The sequence below is a fragment of the Balaenoptera ricei genome, chromosome 1, assembly GCF_028023285.1.
Source record: "Balaenoptera ricei isolate mBalRic1 chromosome 1, mBalRic1.hap2, whole genome shotgun sequence".
In the NCBI taxonomy this organism is placed as follows: Eukaryota; Metazoa; Chordata; class Mammalia; order Artiodactyla; family Balaenopteridae; genus Balaenoptera; species Balaenoptera ricei.
Window position 1 is genome coordinate 3,055,462 of NC_082639.1, and position 17,565 is coordinate 3,073,026.

A 17,565-nucleotide genomic window follows, 5' to 3' on the forward strand; every position below is an offset into this window, starting at 1 on the left:
TTGGGTCTAGGCTCTCCCCCTCTCGGTGCGGTTGGGCAAGGGTGGGGTATCGGCAGCAGAGCCTCTGTTCTTGTCAAGTCCCCTCCTGATGGGGACACAGGAACTTGCTGTAGTGGAGACAGAACCGTGACCTACGTTGTAGGATTTGCACAGATGACTTCATGGACTTCCGGCAGTGCCGGCTCGTTTCCAAGTTACCATTTTCTTTCTCCCCCATCCACAGACGCAACCATCCTCTGGCCCCCAGGCCCCCTCTCAGGACCCTGTACCCCGTGCAGGCCACCGTATGGGTCCCTCCATCCCCTGCAAAGGCCCCGTTTCACCTCAGCCTCATTTACACTCAGGTACAAAAGACTGAGGATGGTAATGTGCTTGCAGCCAGGGGTGGAGACTGCTGCCTGAGGACTTCCGGGCTCCCCGGGTCCCCTAAGTGGGCTGGGTCTGCTTTTGACTGTGTGAGGAGGACCCTCCTTCTCCCTCCTCCCTGAAATCTGCCCTTCACAGACTCAGGAGGAGCTTCAAGGTCATCTGCCCTCCCCCACCCCCATCGGCTGCAGGGGACCCTCCCCAGCTGCCTGACGGTTGTCATCCGTCCTCTGTGCGATGCTCCTGGTCCAACACCGGAGCCTCCTGCGAGGTTCCAGACCTCTCCAGGTTCTTCTGTAATTTCACCTCCTTCGTAACGCCCACTCCAAACTCTTAAACTATCGATTTTGTCTTCCTCATAGGTTATCTTCTGATATTCAGGGACCCACCATGCTTCAGCCACACTGAGCCCCTCTGAGCAGTGGCCCCAGCTTTCCCTAAGGGATGGTCCCGGGGGTTCTGGAGGTCAGAGATGGGCAGGGTTGGCCTGGAGACCACTGGAGAGAACTAGGGGGTCACAGCCTGAACTGGTCCCTGGGGCTCCTCTGGAGGTCCCCCACTCTTTGTCCCTGGACACACAGCTCCTCTGCCTTCACCTCCTGTGGCCAGAGTCCAGCCTCCTCTTGACTCCTAAGCCACGTAGCTGGGCCCTTTGCCGAGAGCTCTGCCAGCATCTTGTCATTGTCTTTCCTCCCCACCTCCCGCTTGCACAAGATGGGCACATGAGCACCTCAGGAGACAGTGCCCAGAGGAGGTGGAGGGACCTGCCCCAGCCCATACGCTGGGTGAGCGGGTGATGGAGCTGGACTTTCGGCCCAAATCCGCCTGACCCCAGAGCTCTCCCTCAGCCATCTCGCTCTTCCTTCCCTATGCCCCGCCCTCCCCACCTCCATCAGGGTATCCTTTCGTTATCTCTGCAGATCCCACGACAGACCCGCTTCTGAGACTCTGAGAAGCAGCCATGCCTCCACTGTCCTCCACCCTTCTTGGTTGGCTTACAAAGTGCCAGGCACGTGTAACAAGCTTCCTAAATACGATGTAACAATAGCAACACAACTAAAATAGATATTTCCCGTGAGAAAGAGGAACTTCTTTGGGTGCTTTGGAAGCTGGCATCATTTATTCTCGAGTCCACTTTTTAGGGACAAGACTATCAGTAACGAGCCATCTATCACCAGGAGCGGTGTCTGAGATTACACGAATGTTCTCTACGGGGAATGCATGTTTCCCAGCGCCGGAGAGACGATGGGACAGTTCTCAAAACCTGAAACCTTGGAGGAACACATCCTTCCCAGTACCAACTTCCCTCCGGGGCTGAATATTTATCTCCTTCAGCATCAGCTGCTTTCAGTTGTATTTTTAAGAGACTTCTTTCCAGAGAAAAACACAGCTACTATTTTTGTGCTTTTTTTTCTTCTGCAAGATGAGAGTAACAGCCGTTCTTCTCAGAGGGTTACCGTGCGAGCAGCATGAGACAATTCGTGTTGAGCACTAAGCCCAGAGCCCCGCGCAGAGCTGGTGCTTAGTCTGTGTGGGTGATGGTTCTGGCACCCACTCTGCCCTTTCTGTCCATGATCAGCTCTGTTCAGCCCTTTCTGTCCATGATCAGCTCTGTTTCCATAAATATGCATTTGTGCTGTGGCCCTTATCTCTTCACATGATTGTGTAAGAACTTTCCCATGAGCATCTTCCCGGCCTGACAGCCCTGGCCCATGGTACCGGGGACCCGTGTGCTGAAGGGTCACTGGTCTACAGCATCCCTTCTGCCCCGCTGAACCCATCCTATATTTCTTGTTAAAAATGGACATAAAACAGGATTAAACTGGGTCCCGGTGAGGAACAGGAGACGTTCCTCAGTTCTCAACCCTGGAGGCCTCTGGGGAGCTTCCTAAAACGTTACTGATGCTGGGCCTCCTCCCCAAAGATGCTGATTAGTGGGTCTGCTGCGGTGGAGCTGAGGCTCAGAGTTTTGTAACCATCCTTTCCCCCAACCAGGTGGTCCTCATGTGAGGCCTGGGCTGAGAACCACTGGCGGGAATTTGCAGAATTGACTTTGCCTTTCCAGGGTCTTCTAGACCTTGTTCTGAGTTGGCTTCGGTGGTGGGGATGGTTACTGAAATCAGGATTCTCACCCAGCTCATGTCTGTTTGCCTTTGCCCAGAGAGATATGGAGAAGACAGTCTTGACCCCGGGATGGACCAGCTCATGCTGGGGGCCTGTCTCAGACCTTTGCCCCCACCTGCAGAGGAAGCATGGGAGGGATGGCCCAGGGTACCTGACAAGGCGGGCTGGCAGACCCGAGGACGCTCCTCAGCCGCTGGGGCAGCTGCCGGTCACATTCTGGGTGCTGCCCAGAGAGGGAACAGACACCATGTTGGGGGGTCAGTAGCTGAGCCGAGAGGACCAGCTGGGCTGGGGGCACTTTGGTGGCTGGGGGCTGCCGTTCCTGGACGGCCTGCCTGCTGTCCCGCAGCAGCAAGGCTGCAAGAAGGCAGTGGGGACCTGGTCACGTCGGCAGGGGCTGTAGCATCAGACACGCAGAAGCCCTGCTCCCCACTCCTGGGGAGAGAGCGTTCCCACCCACAGGGCTACCCACCCACCGCTTGTCACCACTTCACTCCTCCGGAATGCTTGCGGGCGCGTTGCCCAGGCAACCAGAATGCCAGCGCGTTGCTATCCTTCAGTCTCCTCCAAGCACCTGTGAAGCCTGTAAGCACCAGCCCCCGTGCTCCGAGTTCTGCAGACGCCCCCCTCCGGAGCTCCCGGGAAAGGAAGATGGGCCCCTGGGTGCCATCCACAGCCACGGGGGGAGCGGAGGGACCACGGCTGGGAGCTGAGCCTAAAGCACTCACCATGGAGTCCCCGTGACACACTGTGGTGTGGGTACCCATGTTCACCCCATTTTACAGGTGGGGAAACTGAGGCTCAGAGAGGTTCCACTGATTGCCCAAGCTCACGGGGCTAGCAGGTTGGAAATCAAGTAGCCACACAAGGTCGGCTTGTCACCACCACACAAGGCCGCTTCTGGAGCCTGTGTGGATTAGTCATTTCCAAGTCTCTCTCCTCCTGGGGATAAAGATGGTCATTCTCACCTCACCAGGCCCCAGGAGGAGCAGACCATCTGTGTGCTTCAGCCCTGTGGACCTTTAGGGCTGGATAAGTCTTTGTGGGCGCCTGTCCTGTGCACATGGATGTTTTGCAGCCTCCCTGACCTCTGCCCACTAGATGCCAGCAGCAGTGCCTCCATCCCCAGCTGCTGACAACCAGGAATGTCTCTAGACCTTGCCGAACATCCCGTGGAGGCATGATTGCCCCTGTGCGAGCACCGATGGTGTGAATGCACTGCAAGGACCGTACAGCGTCACTGACGTGCCAGGGCTTATCGTCTTCCGCAAGAGCTTGTGAAGTAATTCCCTGGGACCTGCAGGGCCCTGACGGCTGGATGAGGTTGAGATCCAGGGGCGTGGATCCCACCTGCTCAGGTCCAGCACCCACCCAGCCGCCTCCCCGTGGGCGGAGCCTCTGTGCAGACTGTCCAGGGAGTGGAGTCACCGTGGTTACAGGTTATAGCGGGTTGGTTCTTGCTCTGCTTTTTCTAGTGTGTCCCTGTCCCCACAGGTCTAGGGGTGTTGGGACCTAGTTTCTGAGCACAGAGATCATAAGTCCCTGAGTCCTGGACTCGTGGCGACCCCAGCCAGGCCCCTTCGTTTGTGGGTCTCTTGTTGTCCACACCTGGGTAATGAGGGTTTGGGATGAAGACACCCACCCACAGATGCTCCAGGACAAAGGGGTCTGTCAGGAGACTGGTTTCCCTGTGCTTCACCCACTGCAAGGCACCCAGGAGTAGGAGGGTGTCAAGAGGACCCCAGCCCCCGGGGCTGACCCCACATTCCAGAAAGGAGAGTAGCCAGAGACATCTGGTCATGTTGGAGGTTTCTTTCCTGAACTGCTCCTTCTCCGTGTCAGAAACCACGTGTGCGCCCAACATCCACTGGGGCCACGGATGACCAAAACCTAGGCACCCAGAGCGCCTTTCCTGAAAGGGAGGGATGCTTTAATCCCCGCGGGTCCTGGGGCCAAGTGCGGAGCCGCTCCTACAGGACATCACAGTGACATCGGGCTGGGAGCACCAGTCGAGTGGTTCACGGCTGCGTTTGTTTCATTAGGAAAATTGAACCAGTTACTGCTTTCCAGAAGAAAGCGCGTGCTCTGCTCCCTTCCTGAGCTGGTGCGGGGGGATAGAGGCTGAGCCACCTGTGTCCGTGAGAGGGGAGGGCGGGTCTCTGCTCCTGAAATGTAGCCGGAGCCCCTGCTGCACTGTCCTGTTGGTGATGGGGGGCTGGGGGGACACGGGTTGGAAAGAGGCCCCCCCGAGGGCTCCTGGGCACCAGAGGGTCCTATACAGAGGGCGGGGGGAGATGGATATCTCATGGTGTTGGAAGGCCGCGTCCCGCTCTCTCCAGGGCAGAGACCTTGGGGCAACACGGAATCAGGGATACCAGGACCTTTCCCCCACCAGGCCCCAAGCTCTCCCTTCTCACCTAGAACCGAATGTCTCTTCCTGGTGGGACGTGCCTTCTGTCAGGAGAAGATGTGGTGGTGAAACAAAGGCTCACCTACTGGGAGTTTCACTTTGCCCAAAGGTCAGAGTTGAGTGTGGCCGCCGTCTCCCCTTAGCCACAGCTTTGGGGTCCAGGATTTGTCCTCAGACGGCTTGCTGCCTCCTCCATCCATCCTGGACCCCAAGCCTGCCGCCCCTTGGTCTCTGGTCTTTGCGAAGAGCAGCATCTGTCTGTCAGGCTCTAGGAGAGGGGGTATCTCTGAATGTCCTGAGAGCAAATCTCATGACTTCTTCCCTCCAGCTCCCTGAGTGGAGATCCCACGGCTGAAGCACCCCAGCTTCTTGCTGCCAGCCCATACCCCGAAAGCACTTGGAACGTAGGTTTTAAAGGAAGGGAAAGTCCTTCCTGTCACCCACCATCCTCTTCGTTTGGGACAGTGGCTTCCTTAGATTTGTCCCATTCCATGGCTTGACTGCAAAACTGGTGAGGTTTGAGGAGTTAAAAACAAAGTGGGTTTTCCCCCCAGAGTGTGTGCTGTGCTTGGGGTCCTGCTTCCTAAGATGAGTGTGCAGAAAGGGGAGGGTCATCACTTTTCAGTGGAGACGCCTGGCAGACAGGACACCACAGGTGGCTGAGGTCATCAGCAGAGGTGGGTCGTGTTGACAGCAGGCACCCCGATACCATGTGACAGGAGGGCTGCGCCTCTGAAGTTCCTCCCAAGAACCCATCACCCCAGTCTAACCATGAGAAAAACACCAGACAAATCCCAGTAGAGAGACAGCCTACAGACTACCTGATCTGTCCTCCTCAAAACTGTCAAGGTCATCGAAAGAAGGCAAGTCCGAGCATCCATCACAGCCCAGAGGATCCCGAGGAGACGTGATGACTAATGTTATGTGGGATGCTGGAACAGAAAACTGGTGAAACCCTAATACAGTGTGGAATTTGGTTCATGATCATGGACCCGTGTTTTCCCTTAGTTTTGACAAATTCCCCATGGTGATGTGGAATGTTCACATCGAGGCCTCTGGGAGAAGAGTACACAGGACCTCTCGGTGCCCTTGTGCAATTTTTCTATGAATCGGAAACTGCTCTAAAAAGAAAAGCTTATTTAAACAAACAAACCAACAGAAGTGGGGTGGGATCAAGAGGCGTCTGGACACAGGATCATGTTGAGGAGGGGCAGGTAGACTCAGCAGGGGCCCCAGGTGAAGGGATGCCCATGTCTGCAGGGGGTTCGTGACGTCCACATAGGAACATGGACTCCCCCAGAGCCAGCTCTGTGCTGGAGGAAGCACATGTGTGTCTGTCCCACCTGTGTCCTCGGAGTCATTTCAGGCTGTACCCTGTCCATTATTGATCACAGATGCACGGTTCTTCTTAGAAGATGAGGAGACCTCAGTGCCACCTGCTCCAACCATCTCGTATAAGGATGGAAACCTGGGGCTTGCGGAGTGGAAGCAACAAGCCCATGCTCAGGCCAACCTCAAACAGAATTGTTCCCACTGTGGCTTGTCCCCCGAACAAGCTGATGGCAAGCCCAAGAGAGACATCACGGGTGGGGGTCTTCCTCAGTCACCCAATGCTGGGGTTGTACGTGGGGTGCTTGTCACTGCCAGTGGCAGGGCTGGGACAGGCCGGCCACCTGTCGGACACCTCTCAGGTTCTGCCCTGTCCTGGAGATTCCGGGATGGCCTCTGGGCCGTGCAGACTCCTGCATAAACTTCCGGCCCAGCCCCAGTGCTCTGGCAAGTGGATACCAGCTGCTCGCAGAAGGCAGCCCTGCAAACTCCTTGCTCGGAGCAAAGCGCACCCTTAAGTGGAAGAGATGTCTTTGTCTCCCTTAATTGACAGTGATTTTCTTCAGTGAAGAAAATATACAGAAGGTATCAAATTGAATCTCAATTTGCTGAATCTTATTAAACTGTTCTTGGGGAGAAAAGATTTCAATAAAAATTTAAAAGGGAGAGAAGCAAAAAAGCTGCCAACTAGAAAATAAAGTGGGATGGAGCAGTAGTTCCCAATTTGGGAGCAATCAGGTGGGGGTGGCTGGGGGCTTTTGTTCTTCATTTGAAAGCCTAGGCTGGGATGTTGCCGAGGGAGGAGCCATCCGGGGCCCGTCTGTCACGGGGTGTAGACGCGGCAGCCGAGCGCTCAAGCAAGGATCGTGTGGACGAATCTGAAGTCTCCACTGCACGTCCATTGCCAAGGCTGGCTCTGGCCCCAGCATCCTTTCTTTCCTCCTACCTGCCAGGGTCAGAGTACAGGATTAGGACGCAATGCAGTGTGCCCCAAGTCTGTCTACCCACTACCCCGGCACACATCCATGCCTTCAGATCTAAACTACATACCCTAAAATCCACGTCTTTGAAGTGTAGACGTCAATGCTTTTAATGTATTCACCAGGTTGTGCAACTGTCCCCACCATTAATTACGGAACACTCTTATCACCCCTAAAGCAAACCCTGTAACAATTAGCAGTCACTCGTTACCCCCCTTGCCCCCAGCCCCCCGGCAGCCACCAATCTACTTTCTATCCCTGTGGATTGACTGCTTCTGGGCATTTTTTGTAAACGGAATCGTACAACCTGTAGCCTTTTGTGACTGGCTTCTTTGTGACGTTTTCAGGGTCCATCCACGTGGTAATGTATATCAGCACTTCTTTCCAAATAACGTTCCACTGTAGGGCTGGAGCACCCTTCTTTACCCACTCATCAGCTGATGGACACTGAGATTGTTTCCAGTTTCCTCTGTTAGGAATAATGCTGCTGCGAACGTTCGTGTACGCATTTTTGCACCCAAGAGTGGAATTTCTGGGTCCACTTTGAGGAGCTTCCAAACTGATGGCTGCACCGTTTCACATTCCCACCAACGATGCCCAAGACTTCCAGTCTTCCCACATCCTCGCCAGCACTCGGAATTGTCCCTCTGTTTGTAGCCATCCTCGTGGGGCTGAAGCGGTGGCACTTTCGTAAGGCGTCTGTGGATGCCCCAGAGTTTTGGGGAAGCCAGCTGCACTCGGCCTGCACCATGGCCTGGCCTCCTTGGCGTGTCACCCACTGGCTCTGATGGTTAGTGGCTCTGAGGGCCTCCCCTGCAGATGTGTGGGGTCCTCTGCCATCTTGAAAAATGGCTGATGGCACCGTGGATGCCTTCCTGGGTGAGAGGATCTGTGAGTGGTCCTCCAAGAACCTCTTAACCGTGAAACGAGAGTGGAGTTGGGGGCTTCCCAGCCCTGTGCTTAGCAGTGTCAGAGGGACACTGCAGAGTGTTTCTGGGGTCCTGCCTGGTTTCAGGACCAGCTGGAGGGATGAGGACAGAGGTCACTGGCCGCCCCTCACGTGGTCCTCACAGATGTGGCTGAATCCTTTCCCACCAAGATGCGTCTTCACCCCAGGGGATCCCCCACGCGAGTGCGGGAAGGTCCAGATTGCGCACAGAGGCAGCAGGCCTGGTGACAGAGCAGAGGGTTTGGGGCCTTTGGCCCCTGTAGAGAGACCAATGATGGGTCCCCTGCAGGCCGCGGAATCGGTCCCTGGCCTCCCTATGGGAGGGTCTCCCTCTGCTCCCCCACTCAGGCCCTGCATTTCCTGGCTCCTGGGTGTGGGTGGAGCCTCTGTCCTGACCTGTTCACCTGCCTCTTTATTTTCCCTCTGTGAACAAATCTACCAGTTCAAAAAGGAAGAAAATGGACTTGAAGAGGAAAAACAAATCTAACTCTCCCCGCTGTTGCGACGGGTTGGCTTTTCTGCATAACAGCTGGGTGGCGTGGAAAAAGAAGGGTTTCCATGGTAACCAGTTACAGCTCACGATTGGTGGAAAATGGCAGAACTATCCTGCATGTGAAGTTGTGCGGGGCAGGCAGGCACAGGCTCAGGGGCGGCGGTTTCAATTTCCTGGGGCGACGCTGCTCCAGGTAGTGGCGGCAGGCAGGTTTGCGTGACTGCTGTTCATTCAGCCTGCCTGGCAGGGCCTGGTGCTACCTGGTGGCGTCTAGTAATGCCTGGTGGGGCCTGGTGCGGCCTGGTGTGGCTGTGGTACCTGGGAGGGCCTGGTGAGGCCTGGTGTGGCTGTGGTACCTGGGAGGGCCTGGTGAGGCCTGGTGAAGTCTGCAGGTACCTGGGGAGGCCTGAGGGTTCCGGTAGTAGCTGGTGGAGCCTAGTGGTGACTGGTGGGGTATGGTGGGACACAGTGAGGAGGTGGGGTATAGGGAGACCTGTGGTGCCCTGTGAAGCCTCGGGGTACCTGGTGATTCCTGGGGATGCCTGTCGAGGCCTAGTGGTACCAGGGGGGTCCTGGTGAGGCCTGGTGGTGCCTATTGGGACCTGGTCCTACCTGGTGAAACCTGATAATACCTGGTGAGGTCTGGGGGTTTCTGGTAGTAACTGGTGGGGTCTGGAGGGATCTGGTTAGGCCTGGTGAGGTGGTGGGACCTGGTGAAGGCTGGGAGGACATGGTGAGGCCTGGGGGTGCCCAGCAGTGCCTTGTGGTACCTGATGGTGGCCAGTGGTGACCCCCAGGCCGAGGCACCACACCTGTGGGAAGCAACATCTCATTTCCCTGAGGGCTGGACTTGTGTCCAAATGCACAGAGAGGTGGGAGAACTTGAGCTTCTAAGGCATCCCCCTCACTAAGCCACCTGTGGCCACAGAGGAGCCGCCCTTGGTGTGCGCCTGGGGGCACCTTGCGCCGACCTAAATCTCCGTGTGCAGCGAGGCTGGCCTGGTCCCTGCACCACGCGGGGCTGGCTGTGCAGAGGAATCGCACACCGGCAGCCTCTTGGTGCGGAGGCATTAGCGTGATGAGCAGTTCCTAATTTCCGCAGTCAGGCACGTGCGTTCTGATTGAAAACCTGGGGCCTTATTATTTGAGGATTTGTCCTTTTCGGCAATTAGTGCTCATTAATACAAGTTTCTTCCTTTCAACATGCCGGGGGGACAGCACGTTCCTAAGTGTCGGTGAGGGAAAAGTCAGCCCCAGGCACGTGGACACACTCACACAGACATGGACTGACTCAGTCCCTTTGAAAGTCACGTGACACCCTTGGAAGAAAACCTGCCAAACTCCGCTTCCCCAGGCCTGGTTCCACAGTGTTTCTGGGCTGGCGACTCAGTGCAAAGCACATGCTCTCCCACCCCCACCTGCGACCGTCCCTAAGTTCTGGCTTCGTGTCAATTTCCAGACGTGGCCTTGGTGATGAGCTCTGACTTCGAAGGGCGCCTGTCCCAGGTCCTCAGTTCCCTAAGCCGGCGGCAGGGTGCGGGGCCCGGGTCCCCCCACCCTCCATGTGCACCGCATCCCCCGCTGGCTCTATCCTCGCCGGGCCCAGGGCGCGCTCAGCCTCGCTGCCCTCGCCAGGCCGTGCGGGTGCGCCCTCCCCAGCCTCCCCGCGCTGAGGAGGTAGAGGACAGGGTCCCCAAGGGCACCTGCACGGGAGAAAAATGTCAGCAGAACAAGCACTTGGGCAGAGTGGGCGCCTTGATGGACTTTCAGCTTCCCCGCAGCGTGTCTTTTCCTGAGCGAGATCCAGAGGAGGCCACAAACCAGCAGCTTTCCCCGTGCGTGTGTAACGGCATCTGAGGCCATGAGCCTGCTTTCAAATCGGCACATTCAACTGAGATACGAGGTGGCAGAGGGTGGGGCTGGCAGAGCGCGGGGCCTGGCCCGGAGCAGTAGATGCTGGGACTCTGCTCCACGTGAAGCCCCACAGGCTGAAACCCCCGTCCCTCCAAACCTCGGCCCTGCCGACTGCAGGCTTAGCGTCACCCACCGCGGACCGCGAACGTCTGTGACCTAGAGGGAAGTGCCCGGCCTTGGACCCAGGGTGTGGACCACGTTCCAGCCCTGCCGTTCTCTCCCCTCTTGGTGCCTCTGTTTTATTAAGGGTCACAGCAAAGCGGGGATGGAAGGCCCGTGAGGTCATCTCTTCAGCTGACAGATGGGGGCTTTGGAGACTCGGTTTCCCTCCTGTAAGTGGATGCTTTGTCCTCAGCCGGCCATGTGCAGGCAAGCCCCTTGGAGGCGAAGCCGGGTCCTGAGCGCATGTGGTTTGGCCTGTGCTTCTAAGATGCTGACAGACCGCGCTTGAGTCGGCCTTTGAAGTGAACTGATGAAGGGTTTCATTCCCCTTTGGAAGCTGGGATTAGCGCTTATTACAAGAAGAGCATTTCCTCGTCCTGGTGGGGGGTGGAGAGAGCCCCCCAGGCAGAGGCCCCCCCACTGATGCTTTTCTCTCTTTCCCACGCAGTTCCATGTTCATCCGCTGGCCCGGCTGCTCTCTAGGAAGCCATGCTTGGATCCTTATAGCCATGTTTCAGCTCGCCCTGGATCTGCCCGCGTGTGAGTCCCTGGGCCCGGGCCCCGAGTTCCGGCTGCTGCCCCGGCTGTCCCCCCGGCCGCCCCGCGTGTGGAGTTTTAAGAGCGGACAGCCCGCCCGGGTCCCAGCGCCCGTGTGGAGCCCCCGGCCGCCCCGCTTGGAGCGTGGTCACAGTCACGGGCAGATGCTGAGCCCCCGGGCCCGACGGGCGCACAGACCCAGGGACCAGGTGGCCGCTCTGGGGCCCAAAGCGGGGCTGGCCAAGCCCCCAGCTGCTGCCAAATCCAGCCCTTCCCTGGGCTCCTCCTCCTCCTCCTCCTCCTCCTCTGCGGGGGGCAGTGGAGCTCCCACGGACCAGCAGGACCTCCTGCGGCGGGGGAAGAGACACCTGCAGGGGCCCGCTTTCAACAGCTTTGACTTCCGAGGCAGCAGGCCCACCACGGAGACAGAGTTCATTGCCTGGGGGCCCACGGGGGAGGAGGAGGCCCCGGAATCCAATACATTTCCAGGCGTTTATGGCCCCACCAAGGTCTCCATCTTCCAAACGCGGAAGACAGCTGTGGCCACCGCCACCGCCACCGCCACAGCCACCACGGCCACCTCCGTGACACTGCAGACTCAGGGGGTCACCGAGCCCCTGGACCCCAGGAGTGGGAAACCAGTTGGGGTAAGCACAACGGAGCCTTCCACCAGTCCCAGCAGAGACAGTGGCAAAGTCAGCAAGCCCCCGCGGGTTCTGGGGGAGACCTCAGGTACGCCCACCTCTTTTCTGGTTGGGACTGGGTTGGGGGGAATATTTGGGGGGGGGGGTGTGGCTTAGGAGGGATGCTGAGCTGTGCCCGGGGAATGCTGTTTTGTGAGACTCTTCGTTTCCCAGCAGGGAACCTAAAGCCATAGCCCCTCAGGGGAAGATGGGGCGCTGTGTGTCTGTGAACTTGCACATGTATATGTCCTGGCAAATCTGGGTTGTGCTCTGCAAGGAAGGGCCAGGCTCTTCTAGCTGCTGGAACGGAGCAGGGAGAGGGTCTCTCCTTAGAGGTGGACCTGAAGTGGGCACTGTACCCACCCTGCGTGTGTAGGGGTGTCTGAGCCCCACCAGACACAGGGAAACATCTTCCTCAATGGCAGAACTTCAGCTCCTGGACCAGCCTGGGAGTTAGATGTGGGCACATCTGCTGATGGAGACAGGGTATGTGGCGTCTTCAAAAACCCTCAAGGGTATGGCCCTAAGGAGGGGCAACTGCCAGACTGGCCTAGAATTAGCAGTTACCTTAAACAGCAGGAGAGCCTGAGGCCCTGTATCAGGAGGAACTTCCTGTGGTGTTAGCTGAGGCTTTGCGCCCTGACTCAGGTTGGGGGGGTGTCTTGTCCCTGAAGGTGGGTTAGGAGGTGTTTGGAGGATGGAGATCAGACAAGTGGCTTTGGTTCTTCTGCCCGTGTCATTTTAGGTGCGTGTAGACAACTAGCGTTTCTTGGCTTTGGAATATCTCGCTGCAACGTCGTTTTGTTGTTCTCTCTCCTCCTGTAACTCCTCCAATTGCTTCGAAAGGAGTAGTCCTTGAAAATCTCCCAGGCCAAAGCTTGTCCCTTCACTGATAAGCCTGCTGCATGTACCCAGCTTCAGGCCGGCCAGGGGACAGCCAGAATCCTGGACCCCTGTGTTCCCACCCACTGCCAGCATCCTTGGCTTCTGTGAACAAGCCACGGCCCTATGCCCCACCATGACTCCCAGGTTTACAGATTGTGTCCGTGCCTGCACATCCTAGACTAGCAGCAGTATCTGCTGACTTGCAAAACAGGATGCAAATTCCAGGGCGTGAGCCCAAAGGGGTGGGGGCACCGTGCAGCCTCCTCCACCCCCGGCTTGCTTCTCCACTTCCTCAGGGTTTGGACCTGACACGGATCCTCTGCAGAACCCAGAGGACAGAGAGAACTGCTCCCCAGGGTCCCTCCACAGCCAGGTTGCCATGCTGTCCCTTGCATTCTGTGTGTGCACCAGATTCTGTATCCCGGCCGGCAGGCAGGGTATGGTCAGTAGTTGGACAGGTTTCCATGGAGTAGGTGGCCTTTGTTCCATGACCTACTTCCTTCCTTCACCTGGATAAGAGAACTGCAGTTTTTATTCTGCGTGATTCTTCCCTAGAGAGCAACATATCTGTGGAAGCAAAGCCAAGCTCCATCTCAACGCCAGGGGCCGGGGGCCGGAATGGAGGGACGGAGGCTGTGAACTTGGGGGTGTCACGAGAGAGGGTCTGCAGGGCTGTGCCTCAGCTGTCTTCCACATAGCCCCCTTCTGGGATCTGGAGACACACAGTCCCTGCCATTCATCTTCTCCGTGCCCAGCGCCCAAGAGCAGTTTATAAAGCATTCGTTTTTACCTCGATAAACTCGCAAGCCATCATCATAATAGAATTTAGTGGTGCATTCATTTATTGTCATCTCCTCTGCCTACGTCACTTACTATATAGACATGAATGAGAAAACGAGTTAGCATTTCTTCCAAATTACATTTGTTATTACTAAAGTTAAATGCCCGGGACAGCGTTATAAGGCTTAGCAAATTAATTCGTAGTACATTGGATATTGCTAATCCAGCTTGACAGATGCTTATCTTGGAAAAGATTTACGGTTCTTCATAATATAATCTGCTGCTAGATTAATTTGTTTAGCACAACAAATTTAAAAGGGGGAAAGTATGTGTGTTTGTTTCTAATGCAGAGAAATGTTCATTCTGGGAAGTGATGCTGGATGCTGAGTAGGGGCAGCCAGTGGTCCTCAGCTTCGAGTTCAAGGCAAGGAAAGAGAGGACATGCCGATGCCCCTAACCGGGCTCATCAAAGCTCAGCTGGTCCTACATAAGTGATCCAGGCCCCAGGGCACTGAGAGCCCAGGCAGGGGTCCTGCAAATCCCCCTAGTCAGCAGATGTAGACCTAGGCCCCCCAACTCGTTGGAGTATGACTGCTACTCACACTTCTCCGACAGGATTTAAGGCAGCAAGGGTGGTCTTGGGGATCCCAGAGCTGTGGTCTGGGGGGCCTTGCGTGCCACGGTGAGCGGTACGTGCTTCCAGGCTGCAGATCTGCGTGTGAATCTGGGCTCTGCTGCACGTAGCTGGCTGACCCTGGGAAAGTTCTCTTCTCTGTTGACTACATTTTCTTCATTTATAAAAGTTTAGAAATATCTCTCCTAAATGGTTGCTGTGAAGTCTCAATAAATCAACCCCAAGTACAAAACACGATGCCTGGCAACTAAGAATCCTCTATCCGTGCCAGATATTTTTATACCCAGCAAGAGTGACTCTGAAGAGAGGGTTACAGGTGTCAAGGACAAACAGGCCCAGATTTGCCCACTCACAGCTGGGGGGTGCCCCAAAGTCTGGAATTAAGGCTTTAGGAAGTGATATGAGGAATTTGAAAAGTCAATTCTGTTGTCCAAAGAAGTGTCTTTGGAATCACATTTGGGAAGTTGTTTTATTTTTGCTTCTGTAGAGAAATGTTTAGAAGGGGAATGTCTAAACTTTCCTGTCTGTCCATAGCACAGGCATTGGTGGGTGTAGAAAGGGCAGGTGGCTGGTGATTTGGGGCACTCTGAAATCTGTCAGGAGCTAACATTATATGGAAAAGCTGCTGGAATTGTCTAAGGGCCCACTCGACATGGAGCAGGAATCACGCTCCATGTAAAGTGGTTGGAAAATCTCTCCTAGTTTTAGCGTGGTAGTTGAGAGTGTCACAGCCTGCCTGCCAATTCCTGGCTTCATTTGTATTAGCTGTGTGAACTTGGGCAGCTTGCTTCTTATCTCTGTGCCCCAGTGGGAATTACAGAATTAAAAATCTCATAATGTTGTACAGATTCAGTGAGATAGTACATGCCAGGTGCTCAGTGCCTGGCACATAAAAGTTCCTCAGGACGTGTTTGCTGCTGTTAATACGATAATGATGATGGTGGTGGTGATGAAGATAGAGATGATGATAATGATGATGATGATGATGATGGAAATAATGGTGGTGGTGATGATGGTGGTGATGTTGGAGATGATGGTGCTGGCGGTGATGATGAAAATGGTGATGATGATGGTTATGATGGAGATGATGTAGACGATGGTAATCATGATGATGGAGATGATGGTGCTGGTGGTACTGGTGATGCTGGTGATGTGATGACAGTGATGATTATTGTCCTTGTGATGATTTGCTGTCACCGGCTTACTGCTCCATGGTGAGGCCATTTGATGAGGTCCCACACTCTCATCCCTGACCTTGGTGCTCCGAGCAGAGGTGTAGATGATGCTTAGCCAGGAACTGCTTGGGATGGAAAATCACCTGGCTCAGGCCTTCACCAAGGCATTGAGCTGCAGCCTCACACGGTGCTGGCAGAGGCTGAGCGTCAGACGGTCAGCACTTCACCTGAGGTCGGGAAAAGAGGGCTCCCCACGGTGAAGCTTTGTTCTCCAGTGACAGCTCTCTTGCTGGTTGTGTTCTGAGTCTGGAATTACAGTGTCTCCCAGGAGAAAAACGGAGAAACGGAAAGTCATTTCCTGGGCTTTAATCTTCAGCCTCGTAAAGGGAGCTGTGGGCAGTTTAAGCCAGCTGGTCTCAGTCCCCGCGTTTGCCCACTGCGGGATCTCCTGGGCACTTGGCCTGCAGTTCGTGCTCAGTAAAGATTTCCCAGACCTGACGTTCCTCGACCCTGCCTGCTGGCCCCCGGCTCCTGCCTGCACAGACACGTCTGACGCTTTCCCCACCTGCCTGTGTTCACAACTCCGGGAAGGTGCACTGCCCAGGAGGGCCAGGGTCCCCCTTGTCATTCGAGATTTGTCCCCATCTGGATCAATCACAGATTCGTGACACCCAGCAGCTCAAGGATGTGATGGCTCAGATGTCTTCCCAGTTCTGTCTGGTAATTTTTACACTGGAATCCACTCACGTGTTTCCAAGGATGATTTCCAGGTTGCTTTGTCCTTGTCACCAGGGGGCCTTCACTGTCCTCTTGGTGGGAGGGGCTGGTGTCGTCTTCTCTCACCCTGATGGTCAGATGACCTGAACTGGGAGCGGGGAGACCTTGGGATCAAGTCCCATGATGATGGAGTAGTTTCTAAATGCCGGGATCGGAGGGGAAGGGAGAGAGAAGCAGATGTAATGGAGAGAGACATGCTCCTTCCCTTCTGTTTAAAGCTGCGACGGCGGTTTAAATGCTGAGCCCCTTTTAATTACCTTGCTGGGTGTTTGCTACCAGGGAAATGAATCCGTCCTTAATTTAAAGATATTTGAGGCAAATGACTCACGAACTTCAAAAGTTTTGAGTGGCTTAATTGGGATAAGAGCATCAACGAACAAGTGAGCTTGTGGAGCTTTCCTAAACAGCCTAAACTCTGTAGACAGCGAGGCTGGTCTTTGGGGTCTTCACTGGGACTTCCCGTATGGATGCGGTGTGGCTTGTCCTGCCAGCTCTGGTTCTGGAGGGTGACCCATCCTGGCCACAGTCGGGATCGTGTGTGTCTGCTGACGGCACCGGGACCTGTCCAGCCTCCCTGAGCGCTCCCCTGCCTTTGCTGAGCAAAGCTGTGTTCACACCAAGTGGATAAATGAGCTGACTCATTAAAGCCGGCCTCAGGTTCTCCTGGAGATGACTCTATCACCGGCTTCCTTTTATTCCCTTCACATGCTTCCTGCTCCGACTTACTGCATTGAGTACTTCTTAAGCTCTCTGTTTCCCTCAGGGCCTCATTCCCCTTCTGAGAGCACTTTGGGATCGAGAAGTGTCTTTAATTCTTATCCCAAACCGTGGTGGCCGTCCCCCTGCGCTTTCTACCTGTGAGCTGTGGCCCTCCACCCACCCTGGGCTGTTGTCCTCCCCAGGCCCTCAGAAGATGCAGGAAGAGACCTGAATTGATGCCTCCTCTACCTGGAAACCAGTGTCCTCTAAGGGTGCCGGTGGGGCTTCCGGTGATCCAGGGCCTGGGGGACTGCAGGAGACACACCCCTGTAGGATGCATCTCCCCTCCACGGGAACCGCGCTCACAGATGCTTTTGAGATACAGTGGTATATGGTTTCATCCACTCACAGGGGAATGATTTTTAAGTGTTGAAATTAAATATTAGACAGAACATCATTTTTAGAATTTTTATTTGACTATGTTAAGAGAACTGGTCTCAGAGTTTCTGGCTTCTGATCAATTGCACAGCGAACCATCCACTCCTCAGTTGACGTTAAATGCTGCACCTTGGGGCAGGGAGGGGCCAGGGGGTGGAAAACCCATCCCTGTGCCCTCTTTACAAGGAGCTTAAAAATCTCTTTGGGAAAGCCAGACAGGGAAGGGCACA

The 17,565-nt window shown here is 55.4% G+C and overlaps 1 protein-coding gene across 1 annotated transcript in view; it reads left to right on the plus strand.

Annotated features, from left to right (window-relative positions):
• Positions 1-17,565, plus strand: part of AJAP1 (adherens junctions associated protein 1) — a 115,088-nt gene that overhangs the window by 42,299 nt on the left and 55,224 nt on the right. The window contains exon 2 of the mRNA XM_059894556.1: positions 11,176-11,996. Coding sequence (XP_059750539.1) covers positions 11,176-11,996 — 821 coding nt within the window. The remainder of the gene's footprint in view (positions 1-11,175; positions 11,997-17,565) is intronic.